At 29.3% G+C, this 25,034-nt stretch overlaps 1 protein-coding gene across 1 annotated transcript in view; it reads right to left on the bottom strand.

The window, feature by feature from the left end:
- The window catches only part of alpha-Est9 (alpha-Esterase-9), a 36,853-nt gene extending 30,390 nt beyond the window's left edge, over positions 1–6,463 (bottom strand). The window contains exon 1 of the mRNA XM_065504589.1: positions 5,631–6,463. Coding sequence (XP_065360661.1) covers positions 5,631–5,674 — 44 coding nt within the window. The 5' untranslated portion in view covers positions 5,675–6,463. The remainder of the gene's footprint in view (positions 1–5,630) is intronic.
- Between the last annotated feature and the right edge of the window lie 18,571 nt (positions 6,464–25,034).

Here is a 25,034-nt window from a genome sequence, read left to right as displayed (position 1 = left end):
GAACAAAATATTCACATGTTACTTGTAGTTTATTATGGTGTTGTGGGAATTCGACGGCGCGGTGAGCTAATCTATAGGAATTGTTTTTTTTTTTGTTTGAAAAAAGAAATCATAATAATAAACTACATACATACTTCTAATCTACATATGTATAGAGTATACATCATTTACTTAGACCATATTTATTTGAATGAAATTACTTTTGATAATATATTTGGTTAATATATAATATATATTATTGTATGGAATTTATTTCTTTTGTCCTTAGGCTTTTGTTATAAATGAAATACTTCCTGAATCTACTGGACAATGCCACTAATTTAAAGTTTTCTCGAAATTATTACTATAGTTTTAATAATGGACAAACAAACCCAACATGTCTACAACTCTCCTTTCATTTTAAAAGTTTTTTATGAAACCAAAAATAGTTTCAAGCAAACATTCTAATTGATTAACCCCCTGCTTAGCAAGCCAGCAAACAAAATCAATTTAATTTGATTACGGCTGCTATAAATATCAAGCTGCTATAAAAAAGTAAACTGTGACTACCTTAATTAACTATATGACGTTTTTTAATCAAATATTTTCCATTTTTATAAACAAAAACAAAAAAAAAGGAAATAATTTTATCAACCCCATGTGAGCAGGTGACTTGTTGGAGTGGGTTGATGACAGTATTTTTTTTTGTTGAGTTATTTTTTATTGGCTTCGTGCTCCTCTTGTATTGCTACAACTAAATGAAAATTGCCTTTAATTACTGGTTTCATAGAAGTTTTATACAAAAGTAAATTAAACCAATTAAATTGATTGAACTTGTTCGTTGAATTTTTATAGCATTTCCAAATGATATTAAATTAAGTGTCTAATAGCTAAATTGCATTTATAGTTTTGTATATTTTCTGGAAATTTGTTCTAATTTTTTTTAATTAACCTAAATTTTATGATATGTTTTTATGATGGCCACCTACTACAGGTAGCCATAACAAAAAATTGTTTAGTCTAAACACTTGTATTTACATTATTACCAAATTAAATTCTTGTTTGATTAGATTCTTACGTTTTTGGATACATATCTACACGAGTGTGTATAATAAATATTAACATATTTATAATACATGTAGACACACATGTTCATAAATGTTTACAAACAAAAGAAATTAAACTTAAAAAACAGTTGTTAGAAAATTGTCATGAGAAAAATGTACATTTGCTGTTGCGATGTAAAAACATTCACTGGCTGCATAAACAGTGCGACACACAGAAATAGCAGAGCAGCCTAAAAATGTAATGATTATTTCCAAATGTTTTTGGAGTTTACAGAAAATATTGCTCAAAAAATTTTACAGGAATCAATATAAAACTAATGGTTTATAAACAGAAGATTTCAAAAGAAATATTAGTATGTTATAATCGTAAAAAAAGTGGTTAATCATGGTCTCGGATATAGCAAATCTAAAATATAAATATTTCTTGATATATTTCATTTGAATACCCACATTCATCATTCTAGTGGAGGGTGTAATAAAAAAACTATTCATATACCTACAATATTGTAGTAAACATGTAAACTACACATATATTTAAAAAAAAACTAATATTATATAAATTTATCATTTAAGTATTAGATCGATTTATTGCGAATTGATAAACTAATGATAGGAATGGTAAAACTTTTATATCTATAATATATGACACATTTTTCATAGAGTGCAATGATTCAGCTTGATTTAAAAGGGTATTAATGTTAACATATAAGCCGTAAACAAATATTATTTATCAAGAAAATTAATTGCACTAAAAAAGATAAAATTAAAAATTAAAATTTTTGTAAATTTTATTAGTTATATTTGCAACACGTCTGGAAAAGAGTTGATGGTTGCTTTACTTTTTGAGCAGAAAAGCTCTTCAAAATACAGCAAAATACTTTTAAACATAAAAACGAAGGTTTTTCAGTCTAAGATAAACTTCAATAGTACTACTTTATATTGTCTAAGTTAAGCTTCAATGTTTGGTATTTATATAATATAAGTTTAGATCCAATCGTAGGTCGTATACATAGTCTAAGTTCAGCTTCAATCGTAGGTATTTATATAGTCTAAGTCTAAGTTAAACTTAAGTTAAGCTTAACCCTTAAATGCCTGATTTTTACTCTTATTTTTCTATAAAGTATCAAATATTTATTTGATTTTTATTTATTATATTTCCTATAGCTTTAGTTCGATGTAGAATTTCTTTATCTGAAACTTATCGTACTCCATTTGATTTTGCTGAAAGAAAATCTTAATTAGTATTCAGCTTATATTCGTCTAAAATTAAGTGGACCTGGAATATAGACAATTGGCAACAATATGCATTTAAGGGTTAAGTCGTAGGTAATTATATAGTCTCTGTTAGCCTTCAAACGTTGGTCTTTATATAGTCTTAGTTCAGCTTCAATCGTAGGTCTTTATATAGTGAAAGTTAAGCTTCAATCTTAAGTCTCTACATGGTCTCAGTTAAGATTCAATCGCAGGTCTTTTTTTGTTTTTTGTTAAGTCAGTCCAAGTTAAGCTTTAACCGTAGGTCTTTACATAGTACAGGTTAAGCTTCAATCGTTAGTCTCTACATAGTCTCTGTTAAACTTTAATCGTAGGTCTTTATATAGTCTATGTTATCCTTCAATGGTTGGAATTTATTTGGTCTAAGTTTAGATTCAATCGTAGTTCTTTATAAATCTATGTTACATAGTCTCAGTTAAGCTTCAGTCGTAGGTCTTTATATAGTTAAAGTTCAGCTTTAATTGTAGGTCTCTGCATAGTCTCAGTTAAGCTTCAATCGTAGGTCTTTATATAGTGAAAGTTAAGCTTCAATCTTAAGTCTCTACATGGTCTCAGTTAAGATTCAATCGCAGGTCTTTTTTTTTTTTTTGTTAAGTCAGTCCAAGTTAAGCTTCAATCGTAGGTATCTACATAGTCTCAGTTAAGCTTCAATTGTAGGTCTCTACATGGTCTCAGTTAAGCTTCAATCGGAGGTCTCGTTTTTTTTTTTTGTTAAGTCAGTCCAAGTTATGCTTCAATCGTAGGTATCTACATAGTCTCAGTTAAGCTTCAATCGAAGCTCTCTATGTAGCCTAAGTTAAACTTAAGTTAATGTTAATTCGTAGGTCCTTTTACAGTATCTGTCCGACTTCTATCGTATGTCTTTATATAGTCTAAGTTAAGCTTCAGTGGTTATTATTTATTTGGTCTAAGTTAAGCTTCAATCGTAGGTCTGTACATACTCTTAGTTAAGCTTCAATTTTTTTTTATTATACAATTTAATTGACATTTGTTCTTAAATCTAGTCCTGTGAAGCCTTTTGGCTTATCTCAGTTAAGCTTCAATCGTAGCTCTCTACATAGTTTCAGTTAAGCTACAATCGTAGGTCTTTATATGGTCTGATTTAAGCTTCAGTAGTTCATTTTTATATAGTCTAAATTAAGCTTAAATCCCAGGTCTGTATTTACTTTATGTTTAGCTTCGATCGTTTGTTTTTATATACTCTAAGTTGAGCTTCAATCGTGGGTCTGTATATAGTATACGTGAAGCTTTATTGGTAGTTCTTTGGATAGTATAAATTAAGCTTCAATGGCTGGTCTTTATATAGTCCAAGTTTAGATTTGATCGTTGTTCTTTTTATAGTCTAAGCTTCTTTTCAATCATAATGGTTTGTATCGTTTCATCTTAACGTAAAATGTAAGTCTTTATATAGCATAAGTGTAGCTTCAATTATAGGTCTTTAGAAAGTTTGGCAATCATAGATCCTTATTAAGTCTAAGATTAGTTTGTTCTATATTTAGGCTAAGTTTGACATCAGTTTAAGTTATTTATAAAGTCAGAGTTAAGATTTAAATGTAGGTCTTCGTATTTGTAACATTATCGATAAGTCAAAGTTTCCAGTTGGGAAATGAAATATATATATATTTTGAAAAAAAAAAGTCAACAAAGTTTTTGATTTTGCAAAAAAAGTCAAAAATTTTATGTTTTGAGTTACAAAATATTTATTTTGATAGATATCCCACTCGCATCCCACTAAGCGACCAAGTAGGTGTTCAAGGAAAATATCTAAACTTTATTTTAAGAAAAAAAAAAAAAAAAAAAAAAGGACGCATTTTAAAAAAAAAATTTCGGAAAAAAAATATTAAAAATTTTTTATTTTTTTTTTTAAATATTTTTTTTCGAAAGATCGAAGAAATAGCTATCTATACTATTTGGGACACATTTTGCTAAGAACAATAGGTAATAAGTTACATGGATAAGAAAAAACCCCTGTTTGACCAAATTGTCAAAATTTTACCCCCTATAACTCAGAGAGTTCTCGACCGATGTTGTTGAAAAATTGTGTCTGAGTTACTATCCAATAGAGCTAACCTTGGTGCAAATTTCATCCCGATCGGAAGACATCGATTTCAAAAGTTGGTTCACTTGACATGAAATGCCCCATATATAAGGTTTACAATATATTAACAATAAGCATGCGATGATTAACGCGACAAAAGAATACAGCTCGTTTGCTAGTACATCAAGAATAATACAAAAAATTGCTTATTTGACCATAAGACTTTAAAGCAATTTATTTAACTAAAATGGAATAATATGGATTTCTGTCGATAGTTGTCATGTTGAAATCTTTGCTTTTGTTTGTATAATTTACAACATTTTGTATTTTCTATTGATCATACAACATACATACATTTAGCTCTTCAATTCATATTTTGCTTTATTAAACTGTATGGAAATTTCTAATATAGTATAGTCTCAGATAAATATCACCTAAACTACACAGAAATATAATAGAATAAACAGGCAGTTTATTGCCTACAAGTGGATAAACGAATGTATCATTACACCATTGAGGAAATTATATTGTAAATAGAAGCAAAGTTTGGAAAAAATACAGGGGAATTACAGTTTTATTGAAAAAAAAATTCTTAAATATCACTCAATTCAAAATTCTTAAATACACGATTCAATAAACTGTTGGAACTAAACTTATAAACTCCTCATTTAAAGCATATCTTTGTAGTATATAAATCTATATGAAGGTTTTTATTTAGGTTAATTTCTATCAATTATTTTCTATACAAATAAAATCCTCACATTTAAAAATCCCACTATATATTTCCACTCCACTGTTGACATGATTGGTCAAACATTACGAACGCTTTTTTTATGTGCTTCTGTATATTTTCTTGAATGACAATACGTAGTATTTTGAGATAAATATAGATTATTTTGACAATAAAAATTTTGCTTAAAACAGAGATAATAAATTATATTTAATATATATAAATATATAAATATGTTTAGATATATGTATGTATTTTCAAAGCAAATATAAATTTCCTAAAAAAAACAAAAATTTTATTAAAGCGGAAATGTTCTAAAACAATAATAAACACTAATTAAATACGAAAATAAATTATAGTAGAAATAGACAAAAAAAAATGATACCTAAATGCTAAACATCTAGTATAAAACAATAATAATGATGAAATAACAGAAATTTTAAAGATTTTACTAATTTTATTATTAAACTACTAGACATACTATACTGAGTCTTAAACGTTTAATAGTAAAGAATTTTTAAAAATAAATTGAAAAATTACTTACTTAAAGCCCAATTTGATTTGTTCCAGTGTAGGCATCGTACCCATATTGCAGGAATTTAGTTCAACAAACTCTCTTATCTTGGGTAGATTTATTAATTATATTATTTATTTTAACTTTTATTGAAATTTATTAATTTCTTATATTTTATATAACAAATATTTTTATTATTATTCTTTTATTTGTTTAAACACATACACGACAAATTTCAAATATTTTATTAATTCTCAACACTTATATCATTCATAACTAAATGAAAAGCTTTTCTTGTATATGTAGCCTATAAATCCTTCTTGAAAGCTTTTCAATATCCTTTCTTTTATGTACATAAACAAAACACATACACTGTCATTTACTTTTATAACAACAAAAACACAAACAATCTGGGTAAAAGCACCTTCAAAATATATATTTCTTTTCCACTTTGGCTGGTAATCTTATAAAAGCTTTTATCTGTTTTTCTTATATACTTAATTAAAATATATATGTATTTCTTTTTAAATAATTTACAAGATTAAATCTTGGTTTTTTTTTTTATCAACTATTCTTTTGAAATGAATCACAATTATTTTATTTTACTTCTTTTGACTTAAGCTTTTATTTTTATAGTTATTATTAATTAATTTTGTATTCTTTGCAGCCCAAACAATTGTTTATTTATTTATTTTTTTTTGTGTGTAGTGTGTGCCTTTAGCGAAGGCAACTCGTCAACTGTTTGTCTGTTTTTTGCTATCATTAAACTAATGCTCACTGATTTACTTTATGTTTCTGCTTTTCCGTGTAAAATTCTGTATGTGTGCGTGTGTTTGTATCTGTGTGTACGTTTGCTAGTCTGCAATTTCTGTTCGTTGATTTGCTGTGTGTTCTGTTCGTGCGAAAATACATAAACAAACCAGAACTGAAAAGTTCTATAAATGCTATACCGCTTCAGGGTTGTCTATGTAGCGCTTTTAACAAAAGAAACAGAATATTCTTCAATTTGCTCTGAATCTATCCATTAGCTTCAATTGACTAATGTTCCGGGAAAGTCTGACAGATTTGACGGATTTTTTGGACTTAGACTGCACTGACATTTACATCATTTATTTAACAATATCTCAAAATCGACTTTATGCGAAAAAGAACTTTTTTATTATATAAAATTAATCTCTGGGATATCAGAAATTATGTATGTTCTACGACCTTTTTTATTTATGATTTTTTTGAAAAGATACCGTTATTTTGATGTTACCACCGAAAATCGTCTTTTTACCCTAAAAACAAAAAAAATGTGGCTTGACAATGTTCCGCAATTTTATCCAGAACTGTTAGATGTACATTTTGTCTGAATGTACCAACATCGAGAATAATCCAAATAAAAGGTATTTTTTTAAATTTATAAGAAAAATTTCATTGCTGCCACCCTGAGGCCACCTTTAGCAAGAATTGGTGAAACAGAAAAATAGATAATTTCAAAACCTTCCAAAGGAAGTATCAGTGATGAAATTCTGACAAAAAATAAGGAATCTAGACGTAAAAGTAATTAATAGTATCTACACCGAATCTATTTTTCTTTATAATTAAATTTATTAATATCAAACGACTTTATTCAACGTTATTTAATTTTATGTCAAATCAACAAATTTTTATTTAGCCAAATTTGTCACAAATAAAATTTTTTGAAAAAATTTTTTTTTTTTTAAAAAATTTTTTTTTTGAAAAAAATAAATTTTGATGAAAAAAAATGGGGTTAAAAAATATTTTTTTCCGATTTTGACCCATTGTAGGTCCAACTTACTATAGCCTTTAAATATAGACTTTAAAATATCTATCATTAGATATACATATTGTCTATATTAATGACTAAGTAATCCAGTTATATATCAAAAATAGGCCAAAAATCGAGGTTGTCCCGGTTTTTTGTGAGCCAAGCCGGAAGACTTCCCGATATATTGATGTATGAATCATGTATGTAAGTTATTTGGGGGCTACGGAAAGTTGATTTCAACATACAGACAGACATGGCTATATCGACTTCGCTATCTAAAACGATCCAGAAGATATATGTATATATACTTTGTGTAGAAATTACAAACTGAATGACAATCTTATAAGAGGAGCCGCATTTTGGGAAATTGATTTTTTCTAGAAGATTTTAACCCAAATATTATAAAACTACCAAAAAAATAACTCATTGTCACTCATTGCGATGGGTATAAAAATGTTGACTTTTTGTTTTGCAAAATCATAAACAGTTTGATTTTTTTTTAATTTGAAAAATAAAATCAAACACTTTTTATTAAATTTTTTTTCGAATGATTGAAAAAATAGCTATCAAACCGTTTGGAACTAATTTTGCTAAGAACATTAAGTAATAAGTTACATACATGGATGAGAAATAACACATGTTTGGCCAAAATGTCAAATTTTGATCTCCTCTAACTCAGAGAGTTCTTGACCGATACTGATGAAAAATTGTGTCTTAACTACTATTCAATAGGACTAATCTTGGCGATCGGAAGACATCGATCACATGAAATCCCCCATATAGGTACAGTAGACCGCACCTCAAAAAAATAATCCCCGTACACCCCCATATAAAGTATTTCTGCAAGGCAGTTACGGATTTTTTTTTATATATTTTTTTTTTTCGAACATAGCCTATGTTTTATGGCATTTTCAGTCGGATTTTAAAGTATGATATATCAATGTTTTTATAACGAGAAGACCTATGTATTTCTCTAAGGTTAGCAAAAGTTTAATTTCGGACATTACGCTGGTACATTAGGTTGGTAGGAATAGTGATCTGGTGGATAAATACTAAAACGGCATACTTAAGGTCAATGGCCCTTAGAGCTTTTTAAAGATTTTTCAATTGATATATGATATGATCTGTTCACATTTGTATTGTACATCATGCTCGGTTCACCATGTAAAAAAGCAAAAATATCACAAATAGGCTTGTTTGTTTTTTAAATATCACAAAAACGGCTGAAGAGTTTTGATCGAAATGTCAGTAAAACTAAGAATGTTACAGTTTTTCAGTTATTCTTTAGAGTTGTTCAATTTGTTTCCGAAAAAAAGATTATATCGTCATGCGGATTAGATATTGAAGTTCTAAACTAGAACGAGTAATTTTGGCATAAAAGACTTTAGTCATTTTAGTGCCATTTGTGATTTCTCCATTTTCAAATAATTCTTTCAGCAATTTTTTTTCTTAAACGAAAGATTGCTATTCTAACTAAGAATCCGAAAATTAAAACCAATGGTTTTTTAATTTAAAAAAAAACTACAGCGTCTAATTCGAATTATGTTGAAAAATCAAAGTCGCAAATATCAACCTATATTTCACACAACTGATAAATGAGGGTCACCCTAATGTCCGTTTGAGGTAGCAGAATGTATCCCCCAATGAATAGACGTAATTTGGTATAAACAACTTTAAGTTGGAAAAAACTTTTTTTTTGATATATTGCTAGATATGTATATTTCAAGTAAATTTTAATTTATTTCACATTAACAACAGATATTTATTGGAAATAATGTGAATAAATTAATTTTAATAAAAATTCAAGTAAGAGAGGCCATGCCGAATTTTATATACCCTCCAACAAAGTTAACTTTAAGAAAACTATTGAAAAAAATTTTTGAAAAAAATTAAGGAAAATTTGTGAAAAAAATTGGATGAAAAATTAAGGTAGTCACGGTTTTTTGTTTATATCTCCGCCTTTTGTTTTTTTTCAACATAGTCTCCTTTGTCCAACGTTTGTCCAATTTTTTTTTATCCCATCCAAAAAATATGATTTGTTGAGTTGATGACTTCGAGTAATTTAGTATTTTTGTAAGATGATTTCATCGTTAGAGTCACATTTTTTTCTGTAAACTACTGCGTCATGTAGGATGCCTATGGCTTCCGCAATCTCTCGCACTTTCAATCTCCGGTTATAGAGACCTCAACTGTGTGTCCAGAATGTTCGGAAACTTCCGTGCTTGTTGGAAATTCAGTAAATCAATCTGCTTGAAATTCAGTATACCAATCTGCTCGGGATCACTTTCTGAGTCGAGTAATCGTTGTCCGCCCATGAAATCCATTATTACTACTAGACCCCATACGATTGCCGTATTTGAAAATAGTTAAGCTCTCATAAATATCTTAGCTATATAGATATTCAAACCAAATTCAGCACAAATAAGTTTTATATAAATGAAACTTATTTCGTGACGATCGGTCCATAATTAATCATAGATCCCATATATGGTCCACTTAAGAAAATCACTTTAACTAGCAAAAATCTCTTAAAAATATTGGTATATTCGGCAGTGCCCTTCACCAAATTATACTTCAAAATAAAAATTTTAAATATTTTTAGGTGAACAAAATTTTTTTTTTCCAAAGTTGTACTTTTCATTTTTGGAAACAAAAATTCGAACAGTTTTCTTAAATTTAAATTTTTATTTAAATTTTACAATTTTTTTTTTAAAATTTAAAATTTTTTTTTTAAAATTCGGGTTAAAAATATTTTTTCCGATTTTGACCCATTGTAGGTCAAACTTACTATGGTCTTATATACGTCGTTGCAAAGGTCTTTGAAATATCTATCATTAGATATCCAAATCCAGATATAGGTCAAAAATGTTTTTTTCCTTATATCTCAGCCATTTGAAGACCGATTTTGAACATATAAATTAAAAACAAGTAAGAGAGCTATATTCGGCTGTGCCGAATCTTATATACACTTCACCAAATTATACTTTAAATTAAATTTTTTTAAATATTTTTAGGTAAACAAAATTTAATTTTTTTTTAATTGTTTTTCAATTTTTTTTTTTTCGAAATTGTTTTTTAATTTTTTTTAAAAAAAGTTTTTTTCTAATTTTTTTAAAAAAAATTTTTTAATTTTATTTTTTTTTTGGAAAAAAAAATTATGAAAAAAAAAATTTTTTGATGAAAAAAAAATTCGGGTCAAAAAATATTTTTCCCGATTTTGACCCATTGTAGGTCCAACTTACTATAGCCATATCTACATCGTTGCAATGGACTTTGAAATATCTATCATTAGATATCCATATTGTCTATATTAATGACTTAGTAATCCATATATAGATCAAAAATAGGTCAAAAATCGAGGTTGTCCCGGTTTTTTGCTCATATCTCCGTTATTTATGGACGGATTTTGCTGATTTTAAATAGAAAACTTCTCGAAAGCATGTATGACAGAATTATTGAAGATTTGGATCCCGAAGATATCTGGGGTCTTCAGAAAATTAATTTCAACTAACAGACGGACAGACAGACAGACATGGCTTAATCAACTCCGCTATCTATAAGGCTCCAGAATATATATACTTTATAGGGTCGGAAATGAAAAATGTAGAAATTACAAACGGAATGACAAACTTATATATACCCTTCTCACGAAGGTGAAGGGTATAAAAAACTGTTTAAAAAATAACTGATGTTGGAGAGTTCCCATAGTATTTATCAAGCTTATTCTTTATCTAAGTGATGGTTCTTTTCCGCAAAAAATAATAATTTCTCTCAAAGTCGAATTAATGGCTGTCAAACACAAACTAAATGACGCAGCTTGTTCAAATTTTGAGTCAACTTACAGTTAAGAGCCAAGAAGTTCAAAAAGTTGCGGACTTATTGATCCAAATGTTTTGAATAAATGTGGTGATATGAAAACAGACAACTACGGCGATGTAAAATACCATCAAAATTAGTGTCAAATTAAAGTTTTTAAGGACTAACATTTTTGTTAAATATTCCATATTATATTTCGAATTTCATTGTATTAATTTAATAACGCGAACAGCTTTAGGTTACTCTAGTATCGGCGTATACAACTTTTACAAAATATTTTTAGTCAAATTGAAGATTTTCTCTTTTGATTTTCCTCATATGTATATTCAAGTTCCTTACATAATTCTAAGACTTTCAGTTATTTCAGAACATTTCATCCAAATATTCTATATCGGTGGGTCAAAAATCAGGAATTTGAAAAGCTCGAACAATCTGTACAGAAATGTCGAAACGATCAAGTAGGTATTTCAAAAAAAACTATAAGATATGGAATAAAGCGTTGATCCTCCCCAATCTTTATAATAAATATTTTTTTCATTAGGGCTCACTATGATTTTATCTAATCGATCCACCCAAATCGGTAAATACTTCTTTCGCCAATAATGGTGTAATGTTTAATTTTACGGATATTTAAGCGCTTTTTGTAATCAGTTTTTCAGCTCTTACCAGTTGCCATCATTCCTCAAAACGTATAGAATTATTAAAAAGCTTTTTTTGGCGTTTAAAGACATTTTTGTTTGTTATGACTTTTGTGTATGTATGTCTCTTCTGTAGGTTTGTTTTCAGTTTGTTGATGGCGGCAAATTTTCAAAGTCAAGTTTGTTACATTTGAAATTTTATCGTTTCATATTTGTGATTCTATTTGGTTCGTTTTTTTTTGTGCTTTTGATTTGTGGTTTTTTCTGTGTTTGATACGTTTGCTTTTGAACATTTACTTTGAATTTGGAGCAGCATTCTTTTATTTTGATATTTTATTTATTTGCTTGGGAATTTATTTTATCAAAATAAAAAAATGTATTAGGTAAGCAATTTTATTTTTATGATACGAGTATAAATATATGTGTTAACATAAAAATAGTAACTATAAACTGCGGTTTAGTCACACTCATATACTGGCAGCTCTGGGTGCGGAAGCTAACCGATTTTAAGCATTTGTGTATTGAACACTAAACGTGTTTAGTTTTTGGCTTAAGTAAAATAATAGAAGAACGTATGTAAATTTTTGGTTGATATTGTATCATTTTTTGTTATTATTTGGTTTAGTTGGCCTTGAATAGGTTCATGTGTGAATTGAAAGGATTCGATTTATAGTATTATTGAGAACATTTTATTATACTATACACCACCATAGTGGTGAGGGCTTAATGGATTTGTGCATATGTTTGTAATGGGCAAAATTACCCAAAACCCACCTTAAAGAATACCAATCTGCTCAGAATAATTTTCTGAAACGATGTCCGTCTGTCCGTGTAAACCTATATAATTTAAATGGAAGCTGTCCATTATTATTCCTAGCCCCGTACAAAAGTTCTCCGGAAATAGGACTTTATAGGTCATAAATGTGTGATTTATATAGGAAACATTTATGCGGACCGGTCAATAATTAGTCATATAGATGCCTTTATAGTACTGAGAATACCTTTATTTAGAAATTTTTAAAATAAATTTTCTTTTATTTAATTTTTTGAGAAATACCTCAAGAAGTCAGCTTTATGCACCTTATTATAGATTAATTTAATTCAAACAACCTTTATACACTTATAAGAAATTTTTAGTTATTAAGTCGATGTAAGTTTTGGTTAATCTAATAAAATATTAACACCTACTACCGGTTCTCAAAAAAAAACTTTTTTCTTACCTCCTACAATTGTGTGTACTAAGACACTAATGAAATGTTATGTACTTTCCCAAGTATTAACTAAAATAAGTTCGAATGCCATTATCTAATACCATATAATTTGATGAGTCTCGTGAGTATTACACACAACGTCTGTCCATCATGTAGTACATGTTCAAATGTATTTTATATAGATGTGTAATTTGTTGAATTAAATATGAATTTATTGTCACGTGCATGGAATACAAAGAAATGTTATAAAGGTCAATATACTTTAACTAATTGCTTAAAGTGGCTAACAATGGCAACGCATTTCGAACTTTTTATGAATTCTGAGGTAAGTTTTTATTAAGTTGAAGAAAGAAATGTAAGTAAAGTAAAGCTCCCACGAAGATTATTATAATTGAGACTGGAGTTGATGTTAATATGGATTGATTACTGGCGGTATATAGAAAATGTATTTTAAACTGTTTGTGAATTCCGACTTAACTTGTAAATGTAGAAGTAAATTATAAGTGTGTTTTTAAAAAGAGGAGTAAAATAGAAGTATTTTAACCTATATACTAGTTAAAGTGAATTGAAAAGTTATTACACTCATTTAAATTCCTTCTGTATTTAAGGATGGGTGCGATGTAGTCTTGGTCTAGCTGGAGGGGACAGTTTAACATGAGTTAGCTGTCTCTGGTAGGGTATCCCATTCCAGAAGGGCTGTGAGCATGACACTAAGAACTACCCACCCAATTGGAGCGGCTATCCGGTGTTCCACCAAGCCATGTTACCATCATTGAGAGGGGTGGCTTTGATGGTTATGGCCCCATCGGTCCGCAAGGCCTCTTTAATTGTTCGTCTGAAATCCACCATCTTCTGTTTCCCATATTGGGCGGCTGGTGGTCTGCGTCTGTTAATCCACAGTGGGGCGGCAGTTATTCAACAACTGGCAGCAGGTATAAAATGCAACCCAAACTTGTCCGTATGGACACAATGGAAGGTCGCAAGTCATGCCCCATGTACCCGGTCTGGGGCTTCATAATATCCGATGACCATACTCCCACAGCGATGGTAATGGACTGTGGTGAGTCGGAACCCAGGCTAGTGGGGTGATCACACCGGGCCAAACTGCATTCTACTGGTGTCGCATGAGGTCACGCAGGTACACTTAGGTTGACTGAATTTAAAAAAAACATATTCCTATAGGTGGTAGTGACCTAAGCGGCGAGGTGCCTCTGGATTTCTCCCCAAGTACCTCCAAAGCCGCTAAAGCCCAAATCGTCAAGGTTTCGCCTTTCGGCTCTAAAAAAGTCGAGTACCTCACAAAGGAGCAACATGGGCGAATCCTCATAGTTCTGGTCTCAAGACCGCTCCTCCTTCTGCTTAGTCATCAGCGGTGCCTAAACAGCAGCGTTCAGAGGAGGATGCGACAGCCAGGAGCCAGCAAACGGGACCCAAAATGCCCAAAGCGGCACAAAGATCTCTAAATCCTTTGTGAGATTGTTAGGGCGGTTATAGATCGGAGTGCCAATCTCAATCAAATTGGGATATGAAGAAACAAAAGTTGGTGTTCTGGTGTCCTCAATGCGAGACCCTGGTTAGTACCAGATCCAAAATTCTAGCTGATCCATCTAGCCAGGTGGAGATCTTGGAGATCCCCCAGTGATGTAATCCACAGCTTCTAACTCACGATTGGAAAGTTGTTAAGGATACGGACGCTGAGGGGACTTCCAGAAAGGCGATCGTTGTCCTGAATAAGGACTCTCTGGGACCGCTAAGGAAGACATAAGGAAAGGTCTACTATGGATTTGGTATGATCATCCTGCGTGTCTGCCGTAGCGACAACAAAGGCGATACCTCCTCAGAGAATGTAAAGAACATGGAATGCAATGACGCCGCCGGTCAAACCTACACTTAAGATACCAACTAAGTTCTGCAAGCTCATGTTGAGTTTGACAACAATCTTCATAGATTGTTTCATAGATTGCCTCCATTCCAATATATTTTTCATCGCAAGTAATGCTTCGGTGCAGAAATTTTGGATGGTATAGATAACGAAGTTTTTGGCTTATCGCATAGATCTGCGACTCACTTTACCCTCGCGTGCATTTCGCTCATGCAGAATGTCCAGGAATGCCCATGAGTTTTGTGACACCTGGCGCCTCCCTGTTGAAATCACATGTCGTTGGTGTCCATATAATCCAATTCAGTCCAAAATATGTTAGTAATTATCTTCCTTTAGCGCCCGTCGTTACCAGTGCTAGTCTAGCCAACATCGTTCTCAAGGTAATATGGAGCGATGACATCGCCAGCCCAAAATCTACACCAAACAGTGATTTTTTCGTGATGCATTGGACACTATTGGATCTCATGTGGATTGGTATTGTTCCAAATTCTACAATTTTGTTTGATAGGTGAGGTTCCGAACTTTTATAACCCTACTTTGACACTCTATAGGGTCTGTGAATTTCCTTGTCAAAACTTAAACTCGAATACTCCTGTGCTAGACCTATGTGAAATTTCAATTAAATTTCATTTGCCACCGTGAAATATTAACCCTTTACAATAAAAGTGATTGCATTTGCTTGTTAAATTTCTACTCTTATTATAATGTTTAGTGGTTCATTTTGCAAAAGTTCCTGGAAAGTAATTAAAATAGGACTATGGTTATCGAGTACTGCAGATACGGATCTACCAAATGTAGTATTTGAAATTTTGTGTATCTTCCGTCAGTCCAAATTTTCACTTTTAGTCAGTGTGTATAGCGAATTTTTTAAGTTGACCATGGAAGGCAGATTTCAATTCACATTAATTAATTAAAATGACCAATTCATCACTGTTCTTAATTTTTAGGGTAGTATATAAATAAGTATTCTCAACTAAACCAAGAGTCTAGACACAATTGTAAAGAATTAATACATATATTTGTGTAATAATAAATTCACACGCCATCAGTTAATATTTACATGTGATTATGTGATTAAATTGTAAAGTAGAACACCAACACCACAAGCAATATGAAATCATTTTTGAAATTAATAGCAATTTAAGTGTGTGTAAACCACCTGCCTACACAATAAGTTGTAAATATTTTAATATGAAATCTAAAAGAGAGTCTTCAGCGATAAAGACGAATCATGTGAATACTACAAAGTTAGTTGAAGAGTTTGGAATGGGTAAAGTTTTTTCATTCCCACTTAATTTTAAATTATACTCTAAAACTGTAAGTAATTTGGAACCATATTGTTTAAAATTCTATTATGTTATATCATATCTATTAATATGACCCCTATTGGTAACAGAATTGAAGCATATTGTTTAATCTTTCTAATATTATTACTTTTCAAAAAGTAGCTCATAAAGAAGGGCACACGATCAAATTTATAGCAACCACTAGTTTTTTTCATTCGTTTTAGGCCAAACACGAGCATGAAAATTATTGCATATGGAAACATGTTTCATTATGTACACGCGTGCATATGCGTGAGAAAATATGTAAACATATGTATGTACATGTACAACCAATAGTTATACATAAAAATGTACATAACACAGGTGTATGTACTACATCGACAAAAAAAACTTACACAACAAAAGTGTATAAGCGTGCCACACAAACTGTTAACCTATTTTTTCTATATTTGTTTTGGTTTTTTTATTTGCTTTCGTTTACGAATGTGGCAACAAAACAAAAGAAGGAAGAATGATAAAAACATTTTGTTGAAAATAAGCTTTAAAAATCAGCTGTCTAATGTACAGACATATGTGCTTATATGAACACATGAAGCTTTAATATTTTATTTTGCAGACTATGAACAAAGGCCACGAAGCTTTTGAAAAGCTTTTTGGATATTTGCTAACAGCAGAAAATTATATGAGATGACCGTTTGTTTTATTTGTTGTAGAATATACTATATATTAAGTTATTCAACTCAAATAAACTTCAAAACTTTAAACAAACACGAATAACTTTTTCATATTGATTTAATTTGACAGTCTGTCAAATATCTTGTGTGATATAATTTCCATCTTGGAACAGATAAAAAAAAACTACAAAATTAATATATTTTTTTTTTTAAATTTCGGTACTTTTTTTATTATATATATTTCAGCTTAATCAATGGTCCACCGTATACAAATAGTGGAGCAGAATCGAAATTTTTGGAAATGAAGTAATTGGTTCTGAGTCAGTCACATTAAGAAAATTTATAAAATTGTTTTGGTATGAAAAAGTGCAATATTTCTGAAGGACGGAGTTTTAAGGTGGCATATTGACTTGACTTTTTTTGTAACACCAAAAATTAACTTATCTAAACAAAAAAATTGATCCTAATATTTGCAATCCTATTAAAATTTTTATATAAATTTTAGATTTAGAAACTCAACAAATATGTAATATGTAATAAAATCTTCATTTATTAACGAAACTCAACGTTTTTTAAGTTCGTCATTCTAAATAACAAGGTGTGAAAGACCTTGTCAAAAGGTCAAAGGGAATGCGGCAATTCCTAAAAATTGGAGCGAAAATCCCAAAAATGGAATATTTTAAAATTTTGCCTATAGGGTCCACATTTCCTTCGGGGCTGGGAAAATACTTTGGCGATAAATAGGGAATACACCAAGGTTTTCCAAGCTGCTTTCTGTTTTCTGATCCCAGCTTTGGGATTTTAGAACATGTGGCCCAAAATTGAAATTTTGATAAAAAATATATCAATTCCCAAAGGGCGTAGGGCCGACATTTTTGAAAAATAGGACATGTTTTTTATATCAAAATGTTCTCCGTAAAGAAACTTTATAGAAAAACATAAAATCGTTATATGTTCTTAAAGAAAGTTGTTTTTTAATAAAAAAAAGATTTAAGTCACCTTTTTGTCCAAAAAACAGCAAAAATATACTATTTTCTTGAATTTTTAAATTGAAAATCGGTTATTTTTGGATTCGTAATTGATATTGCTCTGAAATCTTTTGTATGTTGTTGGTAATTTAGCTGTCTAACTAACAAAAAAATATTTTTAAAAAAGCGGACCAAGGTATGGCAAAATTTTAAAATTTCAATTTTGAAATGCTTATAACTAGGAAATTATAAGAGATAAATAGCATACGCAAGCATGGTCCAAAATATAAAATTCTTTGAAATTGGATGGGAAACAAAAAAATGGCACGTGTTTAAAAATTCTACATGTTGAATGTACCCTACTTTGAGCCCTCATAGCGCCGCCCCTGGAGCATTTGTAGAGCCCATTTTAATAACTTAAACTCGAATACTCCTTAGCTACGTCCAGTTAAAATTTTATCCCGATCGGATCAGCGGTTTAGAAATGCCAGATTTATTTTCAAAAAATTTCGATTCTGCCTCACTGTTCATCGTTTCTCAATATATTTAATTCCTTTAGTCATTTACATAAAACCAATCCTTATATGGCACTTGTCTGTAATTTCCCAACAATATTTAGATGTTAAGTTTCTATTAGATTACACTGTTCTACACCAAAAATATGCAGCGGTTCTCGTATATATTATATTATATGGAGTCGATATAGTTCGGAAATACTTTTTTTTATTAGACACTAAATACCTAAAAAAAATCAAGCACTTGAAGCTTTTGTTGGAATTTGGCTTGAATACAAACAAAACCCAATAAGCACCAAAAATTCAGGCACTTGAATATTCTGTATTAATTTGACATGAATGCAATTGTGTTTTAAACTTGAAAAATATTTTAAAAAAAATTAAATATTTTTCAAAAAAAACATAGGCTCGAATATATGTTTCCTTTTTTACTGGAGAATGCTGTTGAAATAAAGTGTAATAGAACTGTAATGCAATTGTTTGACTATAACTCAAGGCTTGAATTACATGTATTTTCAACTTGATGTCCAGTAAAAATGCTTATTGGCATTAAATGGTTTTCAAACAAAAAACATGTGGTTTGAATTTATATTTCCTTTTTATTAGAGAATGCTATTGATTTAAAGTGTAATACAACTATAATTCAATTGCTTGATGCTGCACTTATGGCTGTAATTACACTTGTTTTCAACATGAATTCCAGCAAAAATACTTATTGGGTAGAATATCAAGCACTTGAATATTTTCTTGGAATTTGACTTCTATGGAAAATGAAATATTTTTCAAACAAAAAAAAATGTGGATTGAATTTATGTTTTCCTCTTAAGCTACGTTTCCGTATACACCGTAATCGGCACCGAAAACGAAATTCCATACATTTGTACCAAAAAAAGTTCGTTTCAGAAATCTGCAACGAAAATTGGGAACGAAACGACACCGATCAGTAACGAAAAATTTGGGTCCGGAACGAAACCACTTCAAGTATGTTGTTTTCGCAAGAGAGAATTGCTGCAAGGAAATTATTTTAATAATTTTTTTTTTAAATTTAAAGAAAATCAAAATAAATAAAAAAATAAATTATCTTTATTGGAAGAGGAAAAAATAATAGATTTTGTCAAAAATAAAGATATTCTATTTAATTTTAAAATGACAACTATAATTCAATTGCTTGACGCAGGACTCATTGCTGGAATTACTCTTGCTTTCAACTTGAGTTCCCGAAAAAATGCTAATTGATTTTCCTTACAGAAGAGAATTTTTGAAAATCAATAGGATAATAGCTAAGTTAACGATTTATACAAATCTTTCTCTGTTTCAAAAGTATAACTCATATCTTTCAAACAAAAGAAACAAATTTAAAATGAATTTCAAATGTTGCAATTTATGAGGTTCTGAAGTTGTAACATTAAAAATACAGCTAAATCAATAAAACGAAGAGATAGGGAAAAACTATAAGTATTTCCGCACTCTACGGACTCCCACAAGAGAGAATTGCTGCTTCATAATCCCTGCATATTTTTATTCAGACCATCAATATCTATTTTGTCATTTCGTTTGTAAAATATTGTTGTAGAACCAAATATATTCTGTGTCCTCATAATATTCTAAGACGATCTGGCTATGTCCGTCTGTCTGTTGAAAACCCGATACGGCCCAAACGAAATGAGCTGAAATTTTCCATTACGATAAAATTTGGCACATGGATTAGTGTCGGCCTATGAACGAAGTCTATTGAAACTGGTTAAAATTGGTCCTTTCTTTCACCTAGCTCCCATAAACATGTCCTCCCGAAATAGGACTTTATCGCGATCCACAAAAATCTGTCTATGAATAAGTTCTACATACAAATAAATCGCAGCTGAACATTTCATGCGGATCGATATATAACACTATACAACAAAATCAAATTTTTTCAAAAATTACAAGGTCCAACCAATAAATTTTGATAGAGAACACAAAATAAAAAGACACGTGTATCGGCCTTTTGAAAGTCTACATCTGAATTTCATTTGAGGGAAGGTTAAAGTTTCCCCACTCTGGCACATTTTTATTGTTAATCGGCATAAGAAACCAAGTGATCCTTACATTTTAGGTATAAAATATGTTCAGTAATGTTATGGAGAACAATTTTGTAGAATATATTAACCCTCTAAATCCTCAAGGCATGGGTCTTTTTTGTCTTTCTTATAAAAAAGAGCAAACAAAAACATTAAAACAAGGATTTAAGGGGTTAAAATGTTCCGCAAAAATATTATCCGTGAAATTTTACTATAAGTCTCTGAATACACAAAAACGGAAAATTCAACCAGAAAGTCAGTGTCTTATTTCTGACTTTCTGGTTGAATTTTTTTTTGTGTCCTCTATCAAAATTTATTGGTCGGACCTTGTAATTTTTGAAAAAATTTGATTTTGTTGTATAGTGTTGTATATCGATCCGCATAAAATGTTTAGGGTTAATTTCGCATTTATTAAGAATTTTATTTTAAAGTACCCCAAAAATTTGGAAACTCTCTAATTTCATTTTACATGTGTTTTGTTTTTGTCAAAATTTTTGTTACAATAACAAAACACATATAAAATTTACACTCAAAGTACACGCTTGTACGCACATAAAATTTTCTGAAAATAAGCAAATTCACTTAAATGTGAATAAATTCGAAAATGACTCATCGATTTTTATGATCGATATCTCATTTTGTTCCTATTACATGGGGCTTTGCGATAAAGTAACAAATCTAAACAATTTCTGGCGTTTTAGATTTTTCAGGATTTTTTAAAACAAAACAAAATTATATTTTTACATAAAAAATACATGTTTTGCTTCAATTTGTTATTATAACTCCGAAACTACTGAGCCGATTAAAAAGCAATATATATATGAAAATTTGCGCATAGCATGGGGAAAATGTTTTCAGAATTCAATCGATCGAAAGAAGAACATTTTAACTACAAAATTTTATGTATATCAAACAAGAGAGTAAAATTTTATGAAAATGAGCGAATTAACTTAATTGTGAATAAATTCGAAAATAACTCATCGATTTTTTTTGAACTATATCCCATTTTCTTCCTACTACTTGTGGCTTTGCAATAAAGTAACAAATCTAAACAATTTCTGCCGTTTTAGAATTTTCATGAGTTGTTTAAAACACAAAAATTTGCTATTTTCATGTAAAAAATATATTTTTTGCTTAAATTTGTTATTATAACTCCGAAACTACTGAGCCGATTAAAACGAAATATATAAACAGGTTAAAGGTTATGTAAACTTTTCTGAGTTTACTTCAGTAATATTGTACTAACCCTTTTGAGTTATCATAAATTATGTGAAGAAACATTTAAAAAAACTCTCAATTTTAGAAAAAAAAAAAATAAAAAAAAATCTATCCATAGAAATCAATTTTACCATTTTTTTTACTTAGGTAACCATGATGCATCAAATCTATATAGTAGTTAGTGAAGCATTTTTTGCTGTTGACCTGATTAATTGATCAAAAATTTTAAATTCTTTTTAGGAAATTTTAGGATACAACAAAATTATAAGATTTACAGTAGACAACATTTTTTCTTAACAATATTTATTATTATTTATTGATACTTGTTCTGTTTTTCTCAATTACAAATTTTTATCATGATTCATGACCATGTAAGCGTATGAGTAATATTGATCTATCATAACAAGAAATACAGGTAAGCCTCCATTTACGCGGTACTTTATTTACGCGAATTCGATATAACGCGAACTCAAATTAGCAACCATTTTTTCAAATACGCTACTATTTTTACACGATTTTTATATAACGCGGCAACAAACAACAAGAAACGAAAAACCATAAGCGAATAACAGATTTCTATTTTGAAAACTTCGTTAATTTTTATGAATTTTTTTCTTATGTTTTGATCTCTTTTATGTATTAGAATATTTTGGTTTTTTAGATGACATTTTTTCCTTAATTTTCGATAAGAAATAATTTTTTTAGTTGAGTTTTTTTTACCTCACTTTTGTTTTAAGTAAGTTTTTAGAAGTAGAAATAAAATAAGTTTACTTAAAGTATATCTTCGCCGTAAATGCAAACGGACGTAACTACATTTTTAATGTTTTTACAGGATAAGCTATAAAATCAATAATAATAGAGTATTCTTGGCAATTGTTCAATCAATCAAAAACTCGGTTTTGAATTTTTGTGTAGTTACGTCCGCTTTCATTTAAGGTGACGATATTTATGTATGTACATATTTGTTTTCTATTTAACGCGATTTTTAGGTCCCAATTTCTTTTTTTTTATGTGACTGATGTATTGTTTTACGCGAAATAAAAAATTATTGGCCCCACAAAAGCATTTCGTTCTAAATTAGAACCTCGTTTTACGCGAATTTGATTTACACGCTATTTTTTTGGTTCCAACAAACCGCGTAAATGGAGGGCTACCTGTACATATAATACTTTCTCTTAAAAAAATTACGATTTGAAGAATTAACAACCTTATAATTAAATTTTTCTTTAGAAAAATATAAGACTTTTAATTGGTCTTTCATTAAGCGATTCCTGTCATTAAATTTAAATAAAAGTGTCATCATCAAAATTAGGTATACGTTTGAAAGGCCTATCAATGCCATTATGTATGGAATATAACATCGTGCGAAATGTGGACGCTGTGGTTTGTGGCATGTTTTTAGATTTACAAATATATCGTGCATATCACATTATATGCATAAAGCTTTTATCAAATCCAAAAGGCCTTTCCAATAAAATATAACTCAACTTTGAACTTTTTTCCTACAATGAAAAATTTTGGGAAAAAATATAATTTATCCCGCCCTACTTGTGAAGACTGAAAAGAAATTCTAAATAAACTTAGTGAGTACACAAGATATTAAGATTCTGCTCAAGTTCCAAAGATATCGGCAGATTTTCATAAAATACTGGACAAAAACTTTAATAAAAAAGCAGTTTCTCTTAAAAAATGTTTTTTTATTTAAAGTGTAGGGTATTTATGATTCAGCACTACACCATATAGCACCCTTACTTGTTTTAAATATTTTATCAATTTATTTGATTTTTTTATAATGATGTTTATTTTTAATTAAATATAGTACTTGTAGTTATTTATTTATACTTCTTTAGAAAAGACTTGACAATAAGTTATGATTTGTTTGAAAAAAAAAAAAATCACAAGTTTCTTACCTCATAACTGAGTCATATTTCCTGGCTATATGCCAGTACTTAAATATAGTCTTATCAAGTGTTATTTATATTAAATATTTATTTACAATAACCATTGGGAATTATTGTTCCCAGTCAGTTGTCAAATTATTTGCTGATAATGTGATAAATGTATTGAATTTGTGATGAATGATCAGTTATATAGGTGATCACTTTCAAAATTTGTCTATTTTTTTAATGACTTCAGAAGAATTGTACTCAATTTAAAGAAGAGGTCACTATTTAATCATTTTTAAATATAAAATAATAAGGAAAATCATTGAAATTCTATATTAAATCATAGCTTTATTTAGTTCAAAAATAGCAGGACTAAACCAGCAATTTCTTAATATTTACTTAAAATGAAACGGCAACCAATCGGCTGAAATATAAGCAAAAAACTCAAAAAAAAATTTCAACAAATGTTTTTTCACTACAATTTTTGTCAACTTAAATTTGTTTCTTAGGTGAAGTGTATACAAGATTCGGCATAGCCGATTATATCCCCATTTGCTTGTTTAATATTACTTTAGTTTTAGAATTTATTAAATAAATAATAATAATATTTTACTTTTTTTTTCAAATTTCTCTATGTCAGTTTACAATTTTCTGGCAGTAAATCGTTTACATGTACAACTTTCTAATTAAAATTGACATTTACAAATGTGTATAATTTATTCAAGCATTATCTTACGAAGACACACATAAACACACACTTGATTCTTGGTCCTAATACTTTTAACATTTATTTTTAAAATATTATAAATTTTCTTATAACTCTATTAATGCAACAACCCCAAGTATTATAAATGTTTAAACTAATTGTAATTAAATACCGAAAATTATAGTCATACTTTACATTTACAGACGTTTACATTTGAGTGCGATTTGTATGTAAATGCAAATGTACGTATATAAATAATACATCTATAAAACTCATTTAGTCTGTGGTATAAATTGTATTTATGTACATTAGATTGGCCCTTGTAATGGAATTTTTCGAATTTCGATGCTACCAAAGTATGTCATCTAAAAATCAAAAGCAGAAAATTTTAGCAAAATCAAAAAACATTTAGAGCAGGTAAATTTTATTTGAAGTTTCACGTTTTGTGACAAAAAACAGAAAAATTTTGCAAGAAATTGAAAAATTTAAATGTCAAAAAAAAAAATTTAAATATACATGTATTTTATGTTTATTTTACGTATGTTTAAATGTAAAATATAAAAATTTCCGAGCATCGTTTCCCATTAGAATATAGAAAAAGTACCAAAAAGCCCACACTTGTAGTTTCCCAATCACTCGGGTCCATATAAGCTTTATTTCATGTTTCTAGGTTCATTGGTGAAGAAATTACAAAAAGTATCATTCGAATAAAGAAAAAGTACCAAAAGTCTCTCCCTAAAATTCTCACTGACTTAGGACCATGTATGCTTAATTTTATGTTTCTAAGTCCATTGTTATATAAA

This window comes from Calliphora vicina, chromosome 1 (assembly GCF_958450345.1).
Source record: "Calliphora vicina chromosome 1, idCalVici1.1, whole genome shotgun sequence".
Classification (NCBI taxonomy): domain Eukaryota; kingdom Metazoa; phylum Arthropoda; class Insecta; order Diptera; family Calliphoridae; genus Calliphora; species Calliphora vicina.
The sequence above is the reverse complement of the archived record's forward strand: the minus strand, read 5'-3'. Positions and strand labels throughout refer to the sequence as shown.